The sequence below is a fragment of the Syngnathus leptorhynchus genome, chromosome 2 (assembly GCF_054491065.1).
Source record: "Syngnathus leptorhynchus isolate UIUO chromosome 2, UIUO_Slep, whole genome shotgun sequence".
NCBI classification, from domain to species: domain Eukaryota; kingdom Metazoa; phylum Chordata; class Actinopteri; order Syngnathiformes; family Syngnathidae; genus Syngnathus; species Syngnathus leptorhynchus.
The window spans coordinates 15,129,694-15,150,645 of NC_141196.1; the positions used below are offsets into that span (position 1 = coordinate 15,129,694).

Sequence of the window (20,952 nt, forward strand, 5' to 3'; positions counted from 1 at the left end):
CCATTTTTTTCCAGAATTATTTTTTCTTCCAAAAATGGTATCCCATCACTCTTCTCTATCCCATGACAATAAATAATTTCGTTTTATGTTAAACAAATGACGCTGTCGTTTGCCTGCGTCACTTACCATGGGCGTTCTTTCCGAATCAACCTCGTTGAGTTTGCAATTATTAAATTATTTATTATTATTATGATTATTTATTATTATTATTATTATTATTATTATTATTAAAACAACTTTGATAATTTGCAATTGTAACAGTGCTGTCGAACAATTAATTTACCACAATTGTAGTTTGATGTCATAAGACAGAAACACAAACGCATTGTGAAGTTTGTATATTCACTGGGAAAATAAAATTGCAACCATATTTTTTTTCTATCGCCAAGCTGTATATTAACCTGCTGCAGCAATCCCATACGTGCAAACAGGGAACTACAATACTATCATCGTTTACTAACTTTGAAGTCTGATTTTAGGATAGGTGTGAATATCCCAGCATAAACTATATGTAATATTCAAAACGTGCTCCTAGTGGCGCTGTCCACCAGATAAATGAGATGTACGTTCATGGACATCAACCTTTCCTCATATTTGACCACAATTTGGCGTATGCGTCAGAGGCGCACATTCACGCATCCTCCTTACGTTATAATTCGAGAACATATCATTTTCGTTGGATGTTTATTTTTTGAAAGCATTTTCGGCTCATTCAGCATTGTTTTTTTGTTTTTTTTTCGGGAAAATGAAAAACAAGGGATGCGCGCTGTTGGACGCGGCGGCTTTGTTGGGCTTTTTTCTTTTTGCGCTACAAACTGTGCGTGGAGATGTGGCCTATTCAATTCCAGAGGAAATGAAGCGCGGATCTATTGTTGGAAATATAGCAAAAGATATCGGAATAGAGGTGGGCAAGATGTCTGTTCGACGGGCTCGGATTGATGGGGACGGCAACAGCAAACGGTATTTTGAGATGAATTTGAACACTGGAGAGCTTCTTGTTGCAGACAGGATTGACCGAGAGGGGCTTTGTGCCAAGAAGCTGTCTTGCATCTTGAAACAGGAGCTTGTTTTTGAAGAGCCTTTAGAGTTACATCGGATCAATATTCACATTCATGACATTAATGACAATTCACCGCAGTTCAAAAAGAATGCTATTAAATTGGAGATCAGTGAATCTGCTGTTAAAGGGAGTCGCTATCGTTTAGATGAGGCCCACGACGCAGATGTAGGGCAGAACGCTATACAGAGCTATGCAATCGAAACAAATCAACACTTTAAATTAAATGTTGTTGCAAAGAGCGCTGGAGGGAAGTATGGAGAGTTAGTAATTGAAAAGGAGCTAGACAGAGAGCAAGAACAGGAGCTCACGATTGTGCTTATTGCAACAGACGGTGGCACACCTCAGAGATCAGGGACAGTAGTTGTACACGTCACTGTGCTGGATGCAAATGATAACGCCCCAGTGTTCAGCCAGGCTGTTTATAAAGCAAGTCTGGCTGAAAACTCTCCTCCTAGCACAATAGTGATTAATGTCAGTGCCACTGATGCTGATGAAGGAATCAATAGTGAGGTAACATATGAGTTTGATCACATCTCTGATGAAATGAATAGTGTGTTTGCTCTTGACAAAGAAACTGGTGCAGTGAGTGTGAGTGGATCCATAGATTATGAGGAGGTACCAATTTATGAAATGCAAATTACAGCCAAAGATGGCCTAGGGTTGGTGTCATCTAGTACATTAATAATTGATGTCATTGATGTCAATGACAATGCCCCGTTAATGTTTGTTAAATCATTGAAAAATCCCATTCCGGAAAACACCCCTACTGGTACAGAGGTAGGCATTATTAACGTGCAGGACAGAGACTCTGAGGAAAATGGACAGGTGCGTTGCACAATTGAACAAAACGTCCCCTTCAAGTTAGTTCCTTCTATCAAAAACTATTATTCTCTGGTCACCACTGGGCCTCTTGACCGCGAACTAGTGTCAGACTACAACATAACAATCAGCGCCACTGACGAGGGCTCTCCTCCTCTGTCCTCCTCGAAAAGCATCCACTTGTCTGTGGGAGACATCAACGACAACCCGCCCGTGTTTGAGGAACAGTCTTACAGCGCATACGTGAGTGAAAATAACAAAGCTGGCTCCACTTTATGCTCTGTCAGTGCTCATGACCCCGACTGGAGACAGAACGGCACCGTCATTTATTCTCTCTTACCTGCTGAGGTCAACGGCGCCCCGGTGTCCTCCTACGTGTCTGTCAATGGAGACACGGGGGTGATCCACGCCGTCAGGTCCTTTGATTACGAACACCTGAGGAGTTTTCAAGTTCAGGTCATGGCCAGAGACAACGGTTCTCCTCCGCTGAGCAGCAACGTGAGCGTCAGCGTGTTCATCTGGGATGTAAATGACAACTCTCCTCAGATCCTGTACCCAGCCCCGGAGGGCAACTCCTTCATGACAGAGTTGGTCCCCAAAGCTGCACACGGAGGCTCTGTGGTATCCAAAGTGATTGCGGTGGATGCCGACTCAGGACAGAATGCCTGGCTGTCCTATCACATCCTCAAGTCCACAGATGCGGGACTTTTCACCATTGGTCTCCACAGCGGCGAGATCAGGACCCAGCGGGACATTTCCGAGTCTGACAGCATGAAGCAGAACCTTATTGTGGCCGTCAAAGATAATGGACAGCCCCCTCTCTCGGCCACCTGCTCCATGTATTTGCTTATTTCGGATAACTTGGCTGAGGTGCCCGAGCTGAAGGACATATCCTATGACGAGAAGAACTCCAAGCTGACCTCTTATCTGATCATCGCGCTGGTGTCCGTGTCCACCTTCTTCCTGACCTTCATCATGGTGGTCCTGGCTGTGAGGTTTTGTCGCAGGAGAAAGCCCAGACTGTTGTTTGATGGAGCAGTTGCCATCCCCAGCGCGTATCTCCCTCCTAATTACGCAGATGTGGACGGCACGGGAACTTTACGCAGCACCTACAACTATGACGCCTACTTGACAACGGGCTCGAGAACAAGTGACTTTAAGTTTGTGTCTTCCTACAACGACAACACGCTGCCTGCTGACCAGACTCTAAAGAAAAGTCCGTCTGACTTTGTTGATGAGCTTCACGATTCATTTGACCCTCTGGAGGTAGGACTGCTATGCCATATTTGAATGCCGTTTTTGCTCACAGGCATACGTTATTTTTTTTCTCCCTTGACTCCATGACGGCACGGTAGCCAATTACTGCTTTACTCCAGGAGACAAATATTTTTTTCACCACACATTTTTACACCATCTTCACTTTGGAATTGTAGTGCTTCTTTGTCGAAGTCCAGTCAACTTTATGAACAGAGGAAGACATTGATGACCTTTGTTGTTGAGTTTGTCAAGATGTTTGCAATTTTATTGCTTCCTTAGGTTAGCATTTTGATGTAAGCGTTTTCAGGTTTCTGTTGTTGTCAAAGGTGTGCGTTAACTAATTTTGAGGTGGTAAGCATACTTTGGATGTTTTTTGGTGATGAAGGTCAATGCAGATGTTTCTACATCAGTATACTGTCTGCTACATTGAATACTCAGTTCTGTGACCTGCGCTGCAGCCTTTCTATGAACCTAAACAGAAAGTATGGTTCAAAACAAAATGGATACTTTAGTGAATGGATGGAAAAAAGTTGGCGTATGTAGCTTGACTATCTTACATCTTCCGAATCAGACCAACAACATTGTGGATGTAATTATTTTTAACATTTACTTAAAAATGTTTCTGACATGATCTCTCATGGGAAAAGTCGGCCGCTGGTTTACAGCTTAGTTGTCTGTATATTTACATACTTATAGAAGAATCACATCCAACCTCTGACTTTGGGGCTGAATTTTGCAGCGTTGATAGGATGGTGTTGAAAGAAACGCTTTCATGTTTTCTTGTTTTTGTCATTATTTTTCAATTATGTAACAAAGACACCTACTACAGTATGTATAGAACAATAACAATTTGAGAACGTTAATCCCTATATCACTTTGGGAGGACAATGATTTTGTTGACTCTCTTTATTTAGATACTTTTTTTTTTAAATGTAAATACCAAGTGTTAAATTCCAGCACAACAGATGGAGTAAAATAACATGGCAACAGTGGAGTGATATTTCTTTCAATTTCTTGCTTTGGCAAAACACATTTTATTCAACCAAAGAAGTTCAGACTAAGAAACGATTAACCCTCATTGTGAAAATAATCCCTCCTTTTTTATAATTTGAAATGTTAAAATGCTTTTTCCATTTATTGTAGAAACTCTTCAAGTTCAATCAAAATGTTTCCTTCTTTATATGTACTTATTTGAATGACAAAAATTCATTCTTTTTATGCTATATTTTTAAAGTTATTCTATTTTGAGTGTATATATGTTGCATTCTTATATTGTTTTAAATAATTGACTTATATCGGGTCCCATGCTTAACTACGGATTGTTTAGTGACAGAAACGCTAAGCACTGCAAGTATTTATAAAAGGTGATCATGTCCACTTGAAGTAAATGAAATCGCAAGTATAAAAGATACGGTAATGTGCAATACAATCGCAGTATTTTAATTGGACACTTGGTGTCACCATAGACCAGCAGAGGATTTATAACGTTAGGTGGCTATTACACGTCACACATTAAAAGGTATTCAGTGTTGTTCATCACGTTAAGAGCAGAAGACAAAGAGCAAAAAAAGCCTGATCGAATGAGATTCTGATTCTTTTGCAGTATTTTGTGTTTTTATCAGAGAATGGCGCATTTATCGCACATCCTCCGATGCTGGAGCTTTGCATTTTTCTTTGTTCTGATCGGATATGCGCATGGAGATCTCAGTTATTCTGTTCAAGAGGAGCTAAAACGCGGATCTGTTATTGGAAATATTGCCAAAGATCTCGGATTGGAGGTGGGGAAATTGTCTGCTCGCAAAGCTCGTGTGGAAATGGAAAATAACAACAAGCAGTATTGCGGAATAAACCTCCGCACGGGGGATTTGATGGTTGCTGACAGAATTGACCGAGAGGAGCATTGCGGGGAGAAGCCTTCGTGTGTTCTCAAATTTGACCTGCTGCTGGAGAATCCTTTGGAATTGCACCGGTTGTCTTTGCAGATTTTAGATGTAAATGATAATGCGCCCGTTTTCCCCAAAGATATTATAAAGCTTGAAATACGTGAGTCCGCTGTCAAAGGAGCTAAATATCGCATTAATGCAGCACAAGATCCTGATATAGGAACAAATTCTGTTCAAAAGTACAATTTGCAACAAAATGCTAATTTTGTGTTTCGCATACAGACGACAACTGATGGTAGTAAAGATGGTGAGCTCGTTTTAGACAAGGAATTGGACAGAGAAGAAATGCAGGAAATAAAACTATTGCTTACGGCCATGGATGGTGGCTCACCTCAAAGATCTGGCAGTGTAGTCATTCATGTGATTGTACTTGATGCAAACGACAACGCCCCAGTTTTTAGCCAGGCTGTTTACACAACCTCAGTGAGGGAAGACGCAGCCCCCAAAACCCCAGTCATCACCGTGAGTGCATTGGATGCGGATGAAGGAATAAATGGAGAAGTTGCATATGAGTTCAGCCGACTTTCTGATAAAGCTAAAAACATGTTCGCCCTTAATCAGAAAACTGGAGAAATTGTTGTGGTTGGTGAAATAGATTATGAAGATGGTGCTAAACATGAAGTTTTTGTTGAAGCCAAAGATGGTTATGGACTTTCCAATAAGGCAAAACTAATTATTCATGTTATTGATGTAAATGACAATGCCCCTGTGATCAATTTAAAGTCACTATCCAACCCAGTATCAGAGAACGTGTTACCTGGTACAGAGGTGGGCATCATTAATGTGCAGGACAGAGACTCTGAACAGAATGGGCAGGTTCGCTGCTCTATTCAACAAAATGTCCCATTTAAGCTCGTTCCCTCGATTAAAAACTATTACTCTCTGGTGACGGCTGGGCCACTCGACCGTGAACTTGTGTCTGATTACAACATTACAATCAGCGCCACCGATGAGGGCTCTCCTCCACTGTCCTCCTCGAAAAATGTCCACTTGTCTGTGGGAGACATTAATGACAACCCGCCTGTATTTGAGGAACAGTCCTACAGCGCATATGTGAGTGAAAATAACAAAGCTGGCTCCACTTTATGCTCTGTCAATGCTCATGACCCCGACTGGAGACAGAATGGCACCGTCATTTATTCCCTCTTACCTGCTGAGGTGAACGGCGCCCCGGTGTCCTCCTACGTGTCTGTCAACGGAGACACGGGGGCGATCCACGCCGTCAGGTCCTTTGATTACGAACACCTGAGGAGTTTCGAAGTCCACGTCATGGCCAGAGACAACGGTTCTCCTCCACTGAGCAGCAACGTGAGCGTCAGTGTGTTCATCTGGGACGTGAATGACAACTCTCCTCAGATCCTATACCCCGCCCCGGAGGGCAACTCCTTCATGACCGAGCTGGTCCCCAAAGCTGCACACGGAGGCTCTGTGGTGTCCAAAGTGATCGCGGTGGACGCCGACTCGGGACAGAACGCCTGGCTGTCCTATCACATCCTCAAGTCCACAGATGCGGGACTTTTCACCATCGGTCTCCACAGCGGAGAGATCAGGACCCAGCGGGACATTATGGAGTCTGACAGCATGAAGCAGAACCTGATTGTGGCCGTCAAAGATAACGGACAGCCCCCTCTCTCGGCCACCTGCTCCATGTATTTGCTTATTTCGGATAACTTGGCCGAGGTGCCGGAGCTGAAGGACATTTCCTATGACGAGAAGAACTCCAAGCTGACATCTTATCTGATCATAGCGCTGGTGTCCGTGTCCACCTTTTTCTTGACCTTCATCATGGTGGTCCTGGCTGTGAGGTTTTGTCGCAGGAGAAAGCCCAGACTGTTGTTTGATGGAGCAGTTGCCATCCCCAGCGCGTATCTGCCTCCTAATTATGCAGATGTGGACGGCACGGGAACTTTACGCAGCACCTACAACTATGACGCCTACTTAACAACAGGCTCCAGAACCAGTGACTTTAAGTTTGTGTCTTCCTATAATGACAACACGCTACCTGCTGACCAGACTCTGAAGAAAAGTCCGTCTGACTTTGTTGATGAGCTTCACGATTCGTTTGACCCCTTGGAGGTAGGACCGCTATGTCAGATTTTAACGTAGTTATTTTGTTTGTCAGGCACAGAATATGTCAACATTTTCGTTTTGCTCTCACGAACGTGACTAGTTATCTTTTGCCTCACCTGCACATCTCCAATCTCCTCAACTTTATTATCGAAGGACGATATTGTTGACCTTTGTCATTTGTTTCTGTCAACACCTTGGTAATTTCCTTGCTTACGTTTGTGTCTTAATGATATAAAAATTGTTGCGTTTTGGTTTTCAGAAAGCTTCTTTATTGCCTTCAACCATTTGTTGGGTCTTGGCCGTTGTTGTTTTTAATGGTTTTGGTGAGGAGATCAATATACAGTTGATGTTTGTCCGTCATTTATCTTAAGTGAATGGAAATTGACTTGTTTCTGCTGATATGGGTTGCAGCCTTATCATGAACCCAAGTAGGAAGTGTGGTATACAAATGGATGAATGAGTGGATGGACAATTTCAGCTTGATTGGTTAACAACTGGCATCATTTTGCCTCAATTGCATCTGTAGAGAGAAGCTAACAATACAGATTTAGTTTTTTTTCCCCAGATATTTGCTCAAGTTGTTTCTTCTATTGCGGCTGATAAAGAAACCTGGACAACTGGTCTTTTCGTTTTCTGTATGAGTACATAAAATAGCCTGCAGTAGTCACAACTCTGTCCTTGGTGCTGAAAATTGGTTCTTGAGATGTATTTTCACTGTCTACTCATTTGATCTTGCTTTCCTTTCTTGTGATTTTTAACTATGTTTATCCAGTTGGTTTTATACAAAACGGTAACATTTTAGTTTAAAAAGACGATCTACAAATTACTTTAAATGTCATTTTGAGGAGAAACCGGATCTTTTGACACACCTTTTTTTTTTTTTTAGATTGAAGTGCAAAGCGTTTCATTTCAGTTGGCTAGGGATTGTGTAAAATGGTACCTTGCAACAGTGGTTTGGCTGTTTTTTTTCTTAGGCCTTTTAAATGTTAATATAGCCAACATAGAGTTCCACACAAAGACCCCTTGTAGAAAAAAACAACAACTGTTTTGTCGTGTCATTTTACTCTTTAACAAATATTTATCTTTTGTTAGAGTTAAAAAAAAAAATATATATATATATATATATATATGTTCGTCCACACTGTCATCTAATACAAACTTTTATAACAAACTAATGGGAATTCAGGGAATTTTTTGTGTTATTTTGAAATGATAAAATAATGCCCTCACTTGAGGAACGCTGTATTATTATTAATATTTTTATTTAGTTAGTTATTTAGTTTTCTAAATATAGTGTTCTCTTTCAAGAGATTTGATGAGACTATTTTGGTGTTTTGGTCCTTCACTCCTAAATACTTGACATGGAATTCCTATTTAATTTTTAACAGTGGCAGCAAATGTAAATACTTCAAGACATTCTTAAAATGAATTTTGTTCGCGCAGAGTTGGCCTACTTAAATTAACGCACCGATGTAAAAAGAGAATATCAACACAGTTCCCTAAAGTCTACAATCGCAGTATTTTAATTGAACACTTGGTGTCACCATAGACCAGCAGAGGATTTATCGAATGTTAGGCGTTTGTGACACGCCACAGCACGAATCCAGTGTTCTTTATTAAGGGCGTAAAGAGCAGACGACAAAGGGTGCAAAAGAGCCTGAGATTCTGATTATTTTGCAGTATTTTGTGTTTCTACCATAGAATGGCGCGCACACGTCACATCGTCCAATACTGGAGCTTTTCCCTTTTCTTTGTTCTGGTCGGATATGCGCATGGAGACATCAGCTATTCTGTTCTGGAGGAGCTGAAACGCGGATCTGTTATTGGAAATATTGCCAAAGATCTCGGATTGGAGGTGGGGAAATTGTCTGCTCGCAAAGCTCGCGTGGAAATGGAAAATAACAACAAGCAGTATTGCGGAATAAACCCCCGAACGGGAGATTTGATGGTTGCTGACAGAATTGACCGAGAGGAGCACTGCGGGGAGAAGCCTTCGTGTGTTCTCAAATTTGACCTGCTGCTGGAGAATCCTTTAGAATTGCACCGGTTCTCTTTACAAATTCAAGATGTGAATGATAATTCTCCAATTTTCTCAAAAGATTTTGTGAAGTTGGAAATACGTGAATCCGCTGACAAAGGGGCCAAATATCGCATTAATGCAGCGCATGATTTGGATATCGGAACAAATTCTGTTCAAAGCTACAATTTGCAAGAAAACTCCAATTTTGTCTTCCATATTAAAACGACAAATGATGGCAGTAAATATGGTGAGCTGGTTTTGGATAAGGAATTAGACAGAGAAGAGCAACAGGAAATTAAATTACTGCTTACAGCAATAGATGGTGGTTCTCCGCAGAGATCTGGTACAGTAGTCATTCATGTCATTGTACTTGATGCTAATGACAACACCCCAGTTTTTACGCAGAATGTTTATAGAACATCTGTGAAAGAAGATGCAGCCCTAAATACCCCAGTCATCACCGTGAGTGCAACGGATGCAGATGAAGGAATAAATGGAGAAGTTGCATACGAGTTCAGCCGACTGTCTGATAAAGCTAAACACATGTTCTCGCTTAATCAGAAAAGTGGAGAAATTGTTGTGGTAGGTGAGATAGATTATGAAGAAGCATCAAACCATGAAGTGTTGATTGAAGCCAAAGATGGTTATGGCCTTTCTTCTGAGGCAAAAGTCATTTTTGATATAATTGATGTAAATGACAATGCCCCTATAATCAATTTAAAATCAATATCTAATCTGGTAGCAGAGAACGTGTCACCCGGTACAGAGGTGGGCATCATTAATGTGCAGGACAGAGACTCTGAGGAAAATGGACAGGTGCGCTGCTCCATTCAACAAAATGTCCCCTTCAAGTTAGTTCCTTCTATTAAAAACTACTATTCACTTGTGACTACTGGGCCTGTTGACCGTGAACTTGTGTCGGACTACAATATTACAATCAGCGCCACTGACGAGGGCTTTCCTCCTCTGACCTCCTCCAAAAGCGTCCACTTGTCCGTGGGAGACATCAACGACAACCCACCTGTATTTGAGGAACAGTCCTACAGCGCATATGTGAGTGAAAATAACAAAGCTGGCTCCACCTTATGCTCTGTCAGTGCTCAAGACCCTGACTGGAGACAGAATGGCACCGTCATTTATTCCCTCTTACCTGCTGAGGTGAACGGGGCCCCGGTGTCCTCCTACGTGTCTGTCAACGGAGACACGGGGGCGATCCACGCCGTCAGGTCCTTTGATTACGAACACCTGAGGAGTTTCCAAGTCCACGTGATGGCCAGGGACAACGGTTCTCCTCCACTTAGCAGCAACGTGAGCGTCAGCGTGTTCATCTGGGACGTGAATGACAACTCGCCTCAGATCCTGTACCCCGCCCCGGAGGGCAACTCCTTCATGACCGAGCTGGTCCCCAAAGCTGCACACGGAGGCTCTGTGGTGTCCAAAGTGATCGCGGTGGACGCTGACTCGGGCCAGAATGCCTGGCTGTCCTATGACATCATCAAGTCCACAGATGCGGGACTTTTCACCATCGGTCTCCACAGTGGAGAGATCAGGACCCAGCGGGACATTTCCGAGTCTGACAGCATGAAGCAGAACCTGATTGTGGCCGTCAAAGATAACGGACAGCCCCCTCTCTCAGCCACCTGCTCCATGTATTTGCTCATCTCTGATAACCTGGCCGAGGTGCCGGAGCTGAAGGACATTTCTTACGACGAGAAGAACTCCAAGCTGACCTCTTATCTGATCATCGCGCTGGTGTCAGTGTCCACCTTCTTCCTGACCTTCATCATGGTGGTCCTTGCTGTCAGGTTTTGTCGCAGGAGAAAGCCCAGACTGTTGTTTGATGGAGCAGTTGCCATCCCCAGCGCGTATCTGCCTCCTAATTACGCAGATGTGGACGGCACGGGAACTCTACGCAGCACCTACAACTATGACGCCTACTTGACAACGGGCTCCAGAACCAGTGACTTTAAGTTTGTGTCTTCCTACAATGACAACACGCTGCCTGCTGACCAGACTCTGAAGAAAAGTCCAAGTGACTTTGTTGAGGAGATTCATGATCCGTTGGATCCATTTGAGGTAGATCCGTTTTCCTTTAAAGTAGTTTGATTGTCTTTTTTTTTTTTCATATTTGTAGTAAGTAGCCTATAGCATTACTTCATAATTCCACTGACAATCTTATCTTTAAAATTTAATTCAACTAAACTAAAATTATTTTCAGTCTTTTTAATCCAATTTAGAATTTTAAAAGGTGACTGATGACAAAAAGCTATTTACTGACTATATGATCATTTCTACCCAAAACGCAAAGTGCAGCCACCGTGTCTTTTCCACTCAACAAAATAACAATAACAATCAGTTGGAGTAGCACGCTACAATGGGTTAGAGACGATGGGCCTCATTTATCAAAGGATGCATATAAATTGATATTTAGAGTGTGCAGAAGTACAAGAACACACAAAACATGCCTCTGTCTTACACACACCTGTAAGATTCATGCATACTGCCACACTGTGTTGTTTACATTGAAACGCGCCTCCTATTTAACATTCATAGTAGCAGCAATGAATGAATGAATGAATGAATGAATGAATGAATGAGTACATCCGTGCATTCTGTCCTGTGAGCTTCTTGTTGGAGCACAGCTTCATATCTTTTCAGTAGAACGGATGAATTGTAGTTTCTGATGGTGTCCGGGTACACAGGCCTTACTTGTGTGCGAGCAGCGTGGAGTCTTGTCCCGATTTCTGACGGTGTGAATGTGGGTGTGTCTGGTTGCTCGTCTGGGACTGGCTTGCGACCAATTTGGGGTGTAGTCTCCCTTTCACCCAATGTTCGGCTCCATCACCCCTCGCAACCCTGAACAGCATAAACGGTGTTGAATATGGATGGATAAATTAATTGTGCAATAATTGCTCCAGTCCATATCGATTATACCAGTAAGAGTAATACTTATATAAATAAATAATAGTAATAGTTTAAAAAAAAAGGTGCGCAATTAATCGGCGTAAGCAATATTAGCTGTTGTCCTATAGAATAGTCTTTGACAAATTACTTTTTCGGACTGCCTCATGACGATCCTTTTACAATTTAGTAGGCAAGTCCTCCATGGTTAATTATTATTATAATTGTTCATTGTCTGTTTCTCTTTATTGTACAGGTGGATACAGACACTTCTCTTTGAATTTCTGGATAACGTTAAATTAAATAATGAGTCTGCTAGAAACATTACGTGTAGAGCTATATGCATCATACCGTGAAATGTTATTCTCGTGCCCGAATTTGGCAGTTTACTGGACTAAAAGTTCCACTTTTTCTCAGGATCCTTTTAAGTCGGAGCAGTCGGAACAAATGTTTTCAGCGTCAGAGGGGCGCGGCTGGCATTTGACCTATTTATACCGTCTTTTCTGCAATAATAATAATAATAATAATAGTAATAATAATATTAATAATAGTAATGATAATAATATATATATATTTACAATAATAATGATAACACGAATACGATCCCAACATGTTAATTTTAAATTTATATTTATCTTATTCTTTATCACAAGATAAAAGTAAATGTCAGCAAAAAAACGTTTTGTTTTTTTAAAGATTTAGGTACACAATTGTTTTTTTTAGCAGAGCATATGTATTTGTCGTCTATTAGTTTCTTTTTCTTTTCTTTTTTTAAATGTTATTTTAATATTTTGGAGGCGTTATTACCATAAGTGTACTCGTGGTGTCAGTATGTACCAACAGACGGGTAAACATGTTCACTCCCTTTCTTTGTGAATGAATTGGCCGCCTCAGTATGCTTTGTGCTGTTATCCATCCACACACATGTATGACTGCTGTGGTTATTTTTTATAGAAAAATAACCCATTTATTTTAACACATTTTGGGCAAGTGGATTTTACTATAGAACCAACAGTCCCTGCAACGCAATGGGACACGGCAGAATGGCGCTGCGTTTTGGACTTGCTTTTGTGTTTCTCGTCCTTCATTACGTCCACGGGGATGTGAGATATTCTGTTCCTGAGGAGATGAAACGTGGATCTGTAATCGGGAATATAGCGAAGGATCTGGGGCTTGAATCCGGTAGGCTTGCTGCTCGCAAGGCCCGCATCGACACGGAGAATAGCAACGTAAAATGCTGCGGAATTAATCTAAATACCGGAGACTTGCTTGTCCAGGAAAGGATTGACAGAGAAGGACTGTGTGCAAAAAAACCATCGTGTGTTTTAAAACAGGACATTGTTCTGGAAAACCCGCTTGAACTGCATCGTATTAATATTCGTGTTCAAGATATCAATGATAATTCACCGCAGTTTAAAGAAGATTTGCTGAAATTGGAAATCCAAGAATCTGCTGTCAAGGGAGCACATTTTCTCTTGGATGAGGCCCATGATGCAGATATTGGTGAAAATGCTGTTCAAGACTACTCACTTCAGAAAAATGAACATTTTTCATTAAATGTCAAAACAAAGGCAACTGGACGAAAATATGGTGAATTGATACTACAAAAAGAGTTGGACCGAGAGAACAAAAATGAAATCATACTTAAATTGACCGCATATGATGGCGGCTCCCCTCAGAGATCAGGTACAGTGCAAATACATGTCACTGTGCTGGATGCTAATGATAATGCACCTGTGTTTAGTCAGACAATCTATAAAGCTAGTCTGCCTGAAAACTCTCCTTTTGATACTTTGGTGGTAACACTGAGTGCTACTGACCCTGATGATGGAATAAATGGGGATGTTTTTTATGGATTTGACCATGTCGATGACCATCAAGTTTTTTCTCTCAGTCCTAAAACTGGAGAGGTCAAAGTAGCAGGTTCTATAGATTATGAAAAGGAATCATCATATGAAATGCAAGTAAGTGCCAAAGATGGTCTGGGCTTGGCCTCATATGCAACCTTAATTATTGAAATTATTGACATTAATGACAATGCCCCAGTTATTTACCTTAAATCACTGTCTAACCCCATATCAGAGAATGTGTCACCTGGCACAGAGGTGGGCATCATTAATGTGCAGGACAGAGACTCTGAAAAGAATGGACAGGTGCATTGCTCCATTCAACAAAACGTCCCCTTCAAGTTAGTTCCTTCTATTAAAAACTATTATTCTCTGGTCACTACTGTACTTCTGGACCGTGAACGAGTATCTGATTACAACATTACAATCACCGCCACTGACGAGGGCACTTCTCCTCTGTCCTCATCAAAAAGCGTCCACTTGTCTGTGGGAGACATAAATGACAACCCACCCGTGTTTGAGGAACAGTCCTACAACGCATATGTGAGTGAAAATAACAAAGCTGGCTCCACCTTATGCTCTGTCAATGCTCATGACCCCGACTGGAGACAGAACGGCACCGTCATTTATTCTCTCATACCTGCTGAGGTCAACGGCGCCCCGGTCTCCTCCTATGTGTCTGTCAACGGAGACACGGGGGCGATCCACGCCGTCAGGTCCTTTGATTACGAACACCTGAAGAGTTTTCAAGTCCTCGTGATGGCCAGAGACAACGGCTCTCCTCCACTCAGCAGCAACGTGAGCGTCAGTGTGTTCATCTGGGACGTGAATGACAACTCTCCTCAGATCTTGTACCCCGCCCTGGAGGGCAACTCCTTCATGACCGAGCTGGTCCCCAAAGCTGCACACGGAGGCTCTGTGGTGTCCAAAGTGATCGCGGTGGACGCCGACTCGGGACAGAACGCCTGGCTGTCCTATCACATCCTCAAATCCACAGATGCCGGACTTTTCACCATCGGTCTCCACAGCGGAGAGATCAGGACCCAGCGGGACATTTCCGAGTCTGACAGCATGAAGCAGAACCTGATTGTGGCCGTGAAAGATAACGGAGAGCCCCCTCTCTCGGCTACCTGCTCCATGTATTTGCTTATCTCGGATAACCTGGCCGAGGTGCCAGAGCTGAAGGACATTTCTTACGACGAGAAGAACTCCAAGCTGACCTCTTATCTGATCATCGCGCTGGTGTCCGTGTCCACCTTTTTCTTGACCTTCATCATGGTGGTCCTGGCTGTGAGGTTTTGTCGCAGGAGAAAGCCCAGACTGTTGTTTGATGGAGCAGTTGCCATCCCCAGCGCGTATCTGCCTCCTAATTACGCAGATGTGGACGGCATGGGTACTTTACGCAGCACCTACAACTATGACGCCTACTTGACAACAGGCTCCAGAACCAGTGACTTTAAGTTTGTGTCTTCTTACAATGACAACACGCTGCCTGCTGACCAGACACTGAGGAAAAGCCCTTCCGATTTCGTTGATGAGCTTCATGATTCATTCGACCCACTTGAGGTTAGATTGTTTCCCTATAATACAAAAAGAAAGACATTTTCTTTACCAATATGATGCATGTTTTGCATCAGTTTGTCATTTACCTTTTGTAAACAGTTCGACGTTTGTTCTGATTTATAAGTCAACCATTGGATGGGTTGCTGTTTCGCACTCTGAGCTCATCATTATCGACTTGGATCTTTTACCGCTGATGTTGTTGTCATGCAATTGCAGGACCAAACCATTCATAGTTTAAAAAAAATTGTAGGATCCATTCCAGTCATGCAATTTAATTTGAATAGTTTGTTCTTCTCCTCCTTAATCTTGAAGTTGCTTCTGTATGAAACTATATTTGACAATGTAAGTGGCCAATTAGTAGCAGAAGGAACTGGATTCTTAAAAAGCCACGTATTTGAGCAACAAGAATGACTCAAATGCAGAATAACATTTGTTAACGCTCATATTGTTGCAGCAGGTTAGAAAACACAAGTTTCAAAAGTTCTTTTTAAGACTTGTAAACTGGTAACATGGCGCTGAATTGAAAAAAAGAAGTACTTATAGGTCGGAATCTTCTCCAAACAAAACTCACCTATCAACCAACATGCTAAATGTGACACTGCTTTTGTTTGCCTGAGTGAATGGTCTTCATGTCGCTGCATCTGGGGAAGTTGTATTGGGTGTATTGTACTTTGATATGGATGGAAGGACTATCATTTGGCTAAAATGTTGTTACATAGTTTGGTTCATATTGCTGCTCTGCCCTTACCTGCCTGTTGAGTTGGCTGACAAGGTAGTGTTCTTGCATGAGAAAAGCCTAAACTTTATTCTAAAAGACATTTGAGGAAAAAAAAGTTTTCCCCTTTTGTTTGACATGGGAGTGCTTGTGTTTTCGTGGAAACATCAATGTCCATTGCTTGTTCCGTTCCTTATGGATTGTTTATAGGAGTTTTAATCTGTGTTGTGCTATGGTAGCTGCTACTTTACTTTGATTGCCTTTGAGTATAAAAGTTTCAGATTTGTATTTCTGTGATGACATCACTTATGTATCAGCTCAGGTACACTTGACTCCTCACTGAGACATTTTGTGTTGTTGTCATTTTTGTATTTGATTAGGATGTTGTTGTTTTTTTGCTTAGAACAGATGTGCAGATGTGGTGACATCATCTAACCGCAATTTTGAGCACATGACCAGCTGTTTATTATGTGCACCTTATGAGCCATGCTGTTTAGTCCGATGTGTGGATGTCCCAGTGACAATCTAGGCTAATACGGCACAGTTGAACTCACTATTTTGTACATTTCTATCAGATAATTACACACCACAGTGAGGGATGTGTATATACACAACAGAAAGGTGTGCAAACTTAATTTTGGTGAACATTCTGCCTGTCTATTATGACCAAGTTTGTTTACAATTACTGCGTCTATATAGGGGAAAATAGCAGATGATCTGCTTCCCTGAAATATTGTTTATTAGAAAAAGAAGACTTTTTCTCACGAGTAGTTTTTTTTTTTCTCGCCAAATTGCAAGGCGTTTATTCAAAGTTGTACACAAGGGGTCAGTATAGACTCAGGGTTCCGAGCCTTGGAAATTTGCTCATCACCCGTTGTTGAAATAGACACATCGACGCACTCTGTCGGCATACCTCGGACGACAAACACAAGACGGCTCATGTCGGGGATTTTCTTTTTTTAATAGATAAAAATACCGTGCTGTGGTGTGTGCATTACTTTCAAAGCATGGCGCACACACGTCACATTGTCCGATACTGGAGCTTTTCCATTTTCTTTGTTCTGGTCGGATATGCGCATGGAGACATCAGCTATTCTGTTCTGGAGGAGCTGAAACGCGGATCTGTTATTGGAAATATTGCCAAAGATCTTGGATTGGAGGTGGGGAAATTGTCTGCCCGCAAAGCTCGCGTGGATATGGAAAATAACAACAAACAGTATTGCGGAATAAACCTCCGCACAGGAGATTTGATGGTTGCTGACAGAATTGACCGAGAGGAGCATTGCGGGGAGAAGGCTTCGTGTGTTCTCAAATTTGACCTGCTGCTGGAGAATCCTTTGGAATTGCACCGGTTGTCTTTACAAATTCAAGATGTGAATGATAATGCGCCCGTTTTCCCCAAAGATATTATAAAGCTGGAAATAAGCGAGTCCGCTGACAAAGGAGCTAAATATCGCATTAATGCAGCACAAGATCCTGATATAGGTCAAAATTCTGTACAAAGTTATCTTTTGCAACAAAATGCAAATTTTGTGTTTCGCATACAGACAACAACTGATGGTAGTAAATACGGTGAGCTCGTTTTAGACAAGGAATTGGACAGAGAAGCTGAGCAGGAAATGAAATTGCTGCTTACAGCAATGGATGGTGGCTCTCCTCAGAGATCTGGTACAGTAGTCATTCATGTGATTGTACTTGATGCTAATGACAACGCCCCAGTTTTTAGCCAGACAGTTTACACAACCTCTGTGAGGGAAGACGCAGCCCCCAAAACCCCAGTCATCACCGTGAGTGCATCAGATGCAGATGAAGGAATAAATGGAGAAGTTACATACGAGTTCAGCCGACTTTCCGATAAATCTCAAAATCGATTTTCACTCGATCACAAAACCGGTGAATTGCAAGTACTAGGAAACATTGATTTTGAAGAGGGATCAAAATTTGAAGTCTTTATTGAGGCAAAAGATGGTTATGGTCTGTTTTCAGAGGCAAGAGTAATTATTCATATAAGTGACGTAAATGACAACGCCCCATTTATACAGCTAAAATCTCTGTCAAATCCAATACCGGAGAATGTGTCACCTGGTACAGAGGTGGGCATCATTAATGTGCAGGACAGAGACTCTGAGGAGAATGGACAGGTGCGTTGCTCTATTCAACAAAACGTCCCCTTCAAGTTAGTTCCTTCTATCAAAAACTATTATTCTCTGGTGACTACCGGACCTCTGGACCGTGAAGTAGTGTCAGACTACAACATTACAATCAACGCTACTGATGAGGGCTCCCCTCCTCTGTCCTCCTCAAAAAGCGTCCACTTGTCTGTGGGAGACATCAACGACAACCCACCCGTGTTTGAGGAACAGTCCTACAGTGCATATGTGAGTGAAAATAACAAAGCTGGCTCCACTTTATGCTCTGTCAGTGCTCAAGACCCTGACTGGAGACAGAATGGCACCGTCATTTATTCCCTCTTACCTGCTGAGGTGAAAGGAGCCCCGGTGTCCTCCTACGTGTCTGTCAACGGAGACACGGGGGTAATCCACGCTGTCAGGTCCTTTGATTATGAACACCTGAGGAGTTTCCAAGTCCTCGTGATGGCCCGAGACAACGGCTCTCCTCCGCTGAGCAGCAACGTGAGCGTCAGCGTGTTCATCTGGGATGTGAATGACAACTCGCCTCAGATTCTGTACCCCGCCCCGGAGGGCAACTCCTTCATGACCGAGCTGGTCCCCAAAGCTGCACACGGAGGCTCTGTGGTGTCCAAAGTAATCGCGGTAGACGCCGACTCAGGACAGAATGCCTGGCTGTCCTATCACATCCTCAAGTCCACAGATGCGGGACTTTTCACCATCGGTCTCCACAGCGGCGAGATCAGAACCCAGCGGGACATTATGGAGTCTGACAGCATGAAACAAAATCTGATTGTGGCCGTCAAAGATAACGGACAGCCCCCTCTCTCGGCCACCTGCTCCATGTATTTGCTTATTTCGGATAACTTGGCCGAGGTGCCGGAGCTGAAGGACATATCCTACGACGAGAAGAACTCCAAGCTGACCTCTTATCTGATTATCGCGCTGGTGTCCGTGTCCACCTTCTTCTTGACCTTCATCATGGTGGTCCTGGCTGTGAGGTTTTGTCGCAGGAGAAAGCCCAGACTGTTGTTTGATGGTGCAGTTGCCATCCCCGGCGCGTATCTGCCTCCTAATTACGCAGATGTGGACGGCATGGGAACTTTACGCAGCACCTACAACTATGACGCCTACTTGACAACAGGCTCCAGAACCAGTGACTTTAAGTTTGTGTCTTCCTACAATGACAACACGCTGCCTGCTGACCAGACTCTGAAGAAAAGTCCGTCTGACTTTGTTGATGAGCTTCATGATTCTTTTGACCCTTTAGAGGTAGGCACTAGCATTGTTTTCAGATTTTTCTTCAGCAAAACGTTTTTTGCTATCCATTTGTCATATCTTGTTCAATCCAAAAATTTCACAGCACAATTGTCTTACCCTGTTTTGATGATTTAAAACTACAGTAATTATGACTGTTTTGTGTGCTGCTGTGCTTTAAATTGTCAGTTTGAGAACCAAATTCTTGTGTCATTGATAGTGGCATGGTGAACACAACTGACTATCACGCTATCATTGTGACAGATTCCCATTAAATATTTGCCTCTGCCCTGTCTGACTTCTGACCAGGCAAGTGTACATTCTGACTGTTGCCCAAAGTCAGTTGGAATTGGTTCCAGTTCTCAGTGACTCATGCATCATGTTGACGGGTGTTAAAAAAAAAAAAAAAAAAATCAAGTATTGGTCCTGAAGTTAAATCATGTATGAGTTTAACTTTGCGTTAGGCCATTTTTTGAATCATTTTTTTTTAAGATTTAAGTATTTAAACATCTGACCTTGATATTCATTTTAAATGAAAATGGATGATAAAGTGCACCGAGTCTTTCCCCATATTTAGCTGCAGTTGTTTTTGTGAGGTCAGAGGTGACTGACATTGGCCCCCCGAGGGAGTGTGTGAGTCAAAGTACATGTTGAAGTTTGCTCCTGAGGTCTTTGATGGATTGTGAACAGTACCAGCTTGCTCTTCCACACCAACCTAATCCAAGCATACTTTGATGGATGTCGCTTTGGGCACAGTGTTAGTCATGAGAATGGGCATTCTCTACAAACTAGGACTTTCATATTGTGGATGTATTTGTATTGATGAAAATTGATTATACCAGATGCATTCAGCAATGACCCAGAAATAAGTTTATTATTGAAGTGTTTGCCAATATTGTTAGGCTCTAATTGATCTTACTCGGTAAACAGTTATATACTGTAAAGACTGCTTCAGAAACATTTGTGTGCTTGTTTTTTTAATTCTTTTATTCACGAGAGCAAAGAAACTCACATGCCTCAATGTGAGGAAATGCAAAACATGTTAGTTGAAGCCTTTTTTTAATGACGTAGGTTATGTCCATATAGTTTAAAACCTCAATGAAAGGAATTGAATCCTCTTTGAGAGTGGCTGAAAGGTGCCCTACTGGTTTGCACATTTGCCTCACTGTCAGGAAAAGTGTCATTGAATCTCCATTGAAACGTCTCCATGTGGAGTTTGCACATTCTCCTTGCGCTTGCGGGAATTTTCTTCATGCAATATTCCATATTGTTTCTGAGTGGCTCACTGCATTGCTCAGAAAATATCATGCAGTCATTTTTATGAGCTCTACTTTTCAATCCACCGTGTTTCTGTCTGGGCGCAGTTTGACT

The 20,952-nt window shown here is 42.3% G+C and overlaps 4 protein-coding genes across 4 annotated transcripts; all 4 read left to right on the forward strand.

Annotated features, from left to right (window-relative positions):
- The first annotated feature begins 745 nt into the window (after positions 1-745).
- LOC147060981 (protocadherin gamma-A11-like) lies at positions 746-3,169 on the forward strand. The gene has a single exon (XM_085906664.1). The coding sequence runs from the start codon at positions 746-748 to the stop codon at positions 3,167-3,169; it is 2,424 nt and encodes an 807-aa protein (XP_085762790.1).
- A 1,592-nt stretch (positions 3,170-4,761) lies between these two features.
- Positions 4,762-7,185, forward strand: LOC147060982 (protocadherin gamma-A11-like). The gene has a single exon (XM_085906665.1). The coding sequence runs from the start codon at positions 4,762-4,764 to the stop codon at positions 7,183-7,185; it is 2,424 nt and encodes an 807-aa protein (XP_085762791.1).
- A 1,666-nt stretch (positions 7,186-8,851) lies between these two features.
- LOC147060983 (protocadherin beta-15-like) lies at positions 8,852-15,575 on the forward strand. The gene is made up of 4 exons (XM_085906666.1): positions 8,852-11,245; positions 13,750-13,756; positions 14,153-15,483; positions 15,555-15,575. The coding sequence occupies exons 1-4, from the start codon at positions 8,852-8,854 to the stop codon at positions 15,573-15,575; spliced, it is 3,753 nt and encodes a 1,250-aa protein (XP_085762792.1).
- A 1,627-nt stretch (positions 15,576-17,202) lies between these two features.
- Positions 17,203-19,822, forward strand: LOC147060984 (protocadherin gamma-A11-like). Its single transcript, XM_085906667.1, has 2 exons — positions 17,203-19,596; positions 19,802-19,822. The coding sequence occupies exons 1-2, from the start codon at positions 17,203-17,205 to the stop codon at positions 19,820-19,822; spliced, it is 2,415 nt and encodes an 804-aa protein (XP_085762793.1).
- The last annotated feature ends 1,130 nt before the right edge of the window (positions 19,823-20,952 follow it).

What these genes read in the sequence shown, in the direction of transcription:
- LOC147060983 (XM_085906666.1), top strand. Translation starts at nt 8,852, where the DNA reads ATGGCGCGCACACGTCACATCGTCCAATACTGGAGCTTTTCCCTTTTC. An exon ending in ATTCATTCGACCCACTTGAG is followed by an intron (nt 15,484 to 15,554) that starts GTTAGATTGTTT and finishes GTTTTGCATCAG; the next exon opens with TTTGTCATTTACCTTTTGTA.
- LOC147060984 (XM_085906667.1), top strand. Translation starts at nt 17,203, where the DNA reads ATGGCGCACACACGTCACATTGTCCGATACTGGAGCTTTTCCATTTTC. An exon ending in ATTCTTTTGACCCTTTAGAG is followed by an intron (nt 19,597 to 19,801) that starts GTAGGCACTAGC and finishes TGTCATTGATAG; the next exon opens with TGGCATGGTGAACACAACTG.
- LOC147060982 (XM_085906665.1), top strand. Translation starts at nt 4,762, where the DNA reads ATGGCGCATTTATCGCACATCCTCCGATGCTGGAGCTTTGCATTTTTC.
- LOC147060981 (XM_085906664.1), top strand. Translation starts at nt 746, where the DNA reads ATGAAAAACAAGGGATGCGCGCTGTTGGACGCGGCGGCTTTGTTGGGC.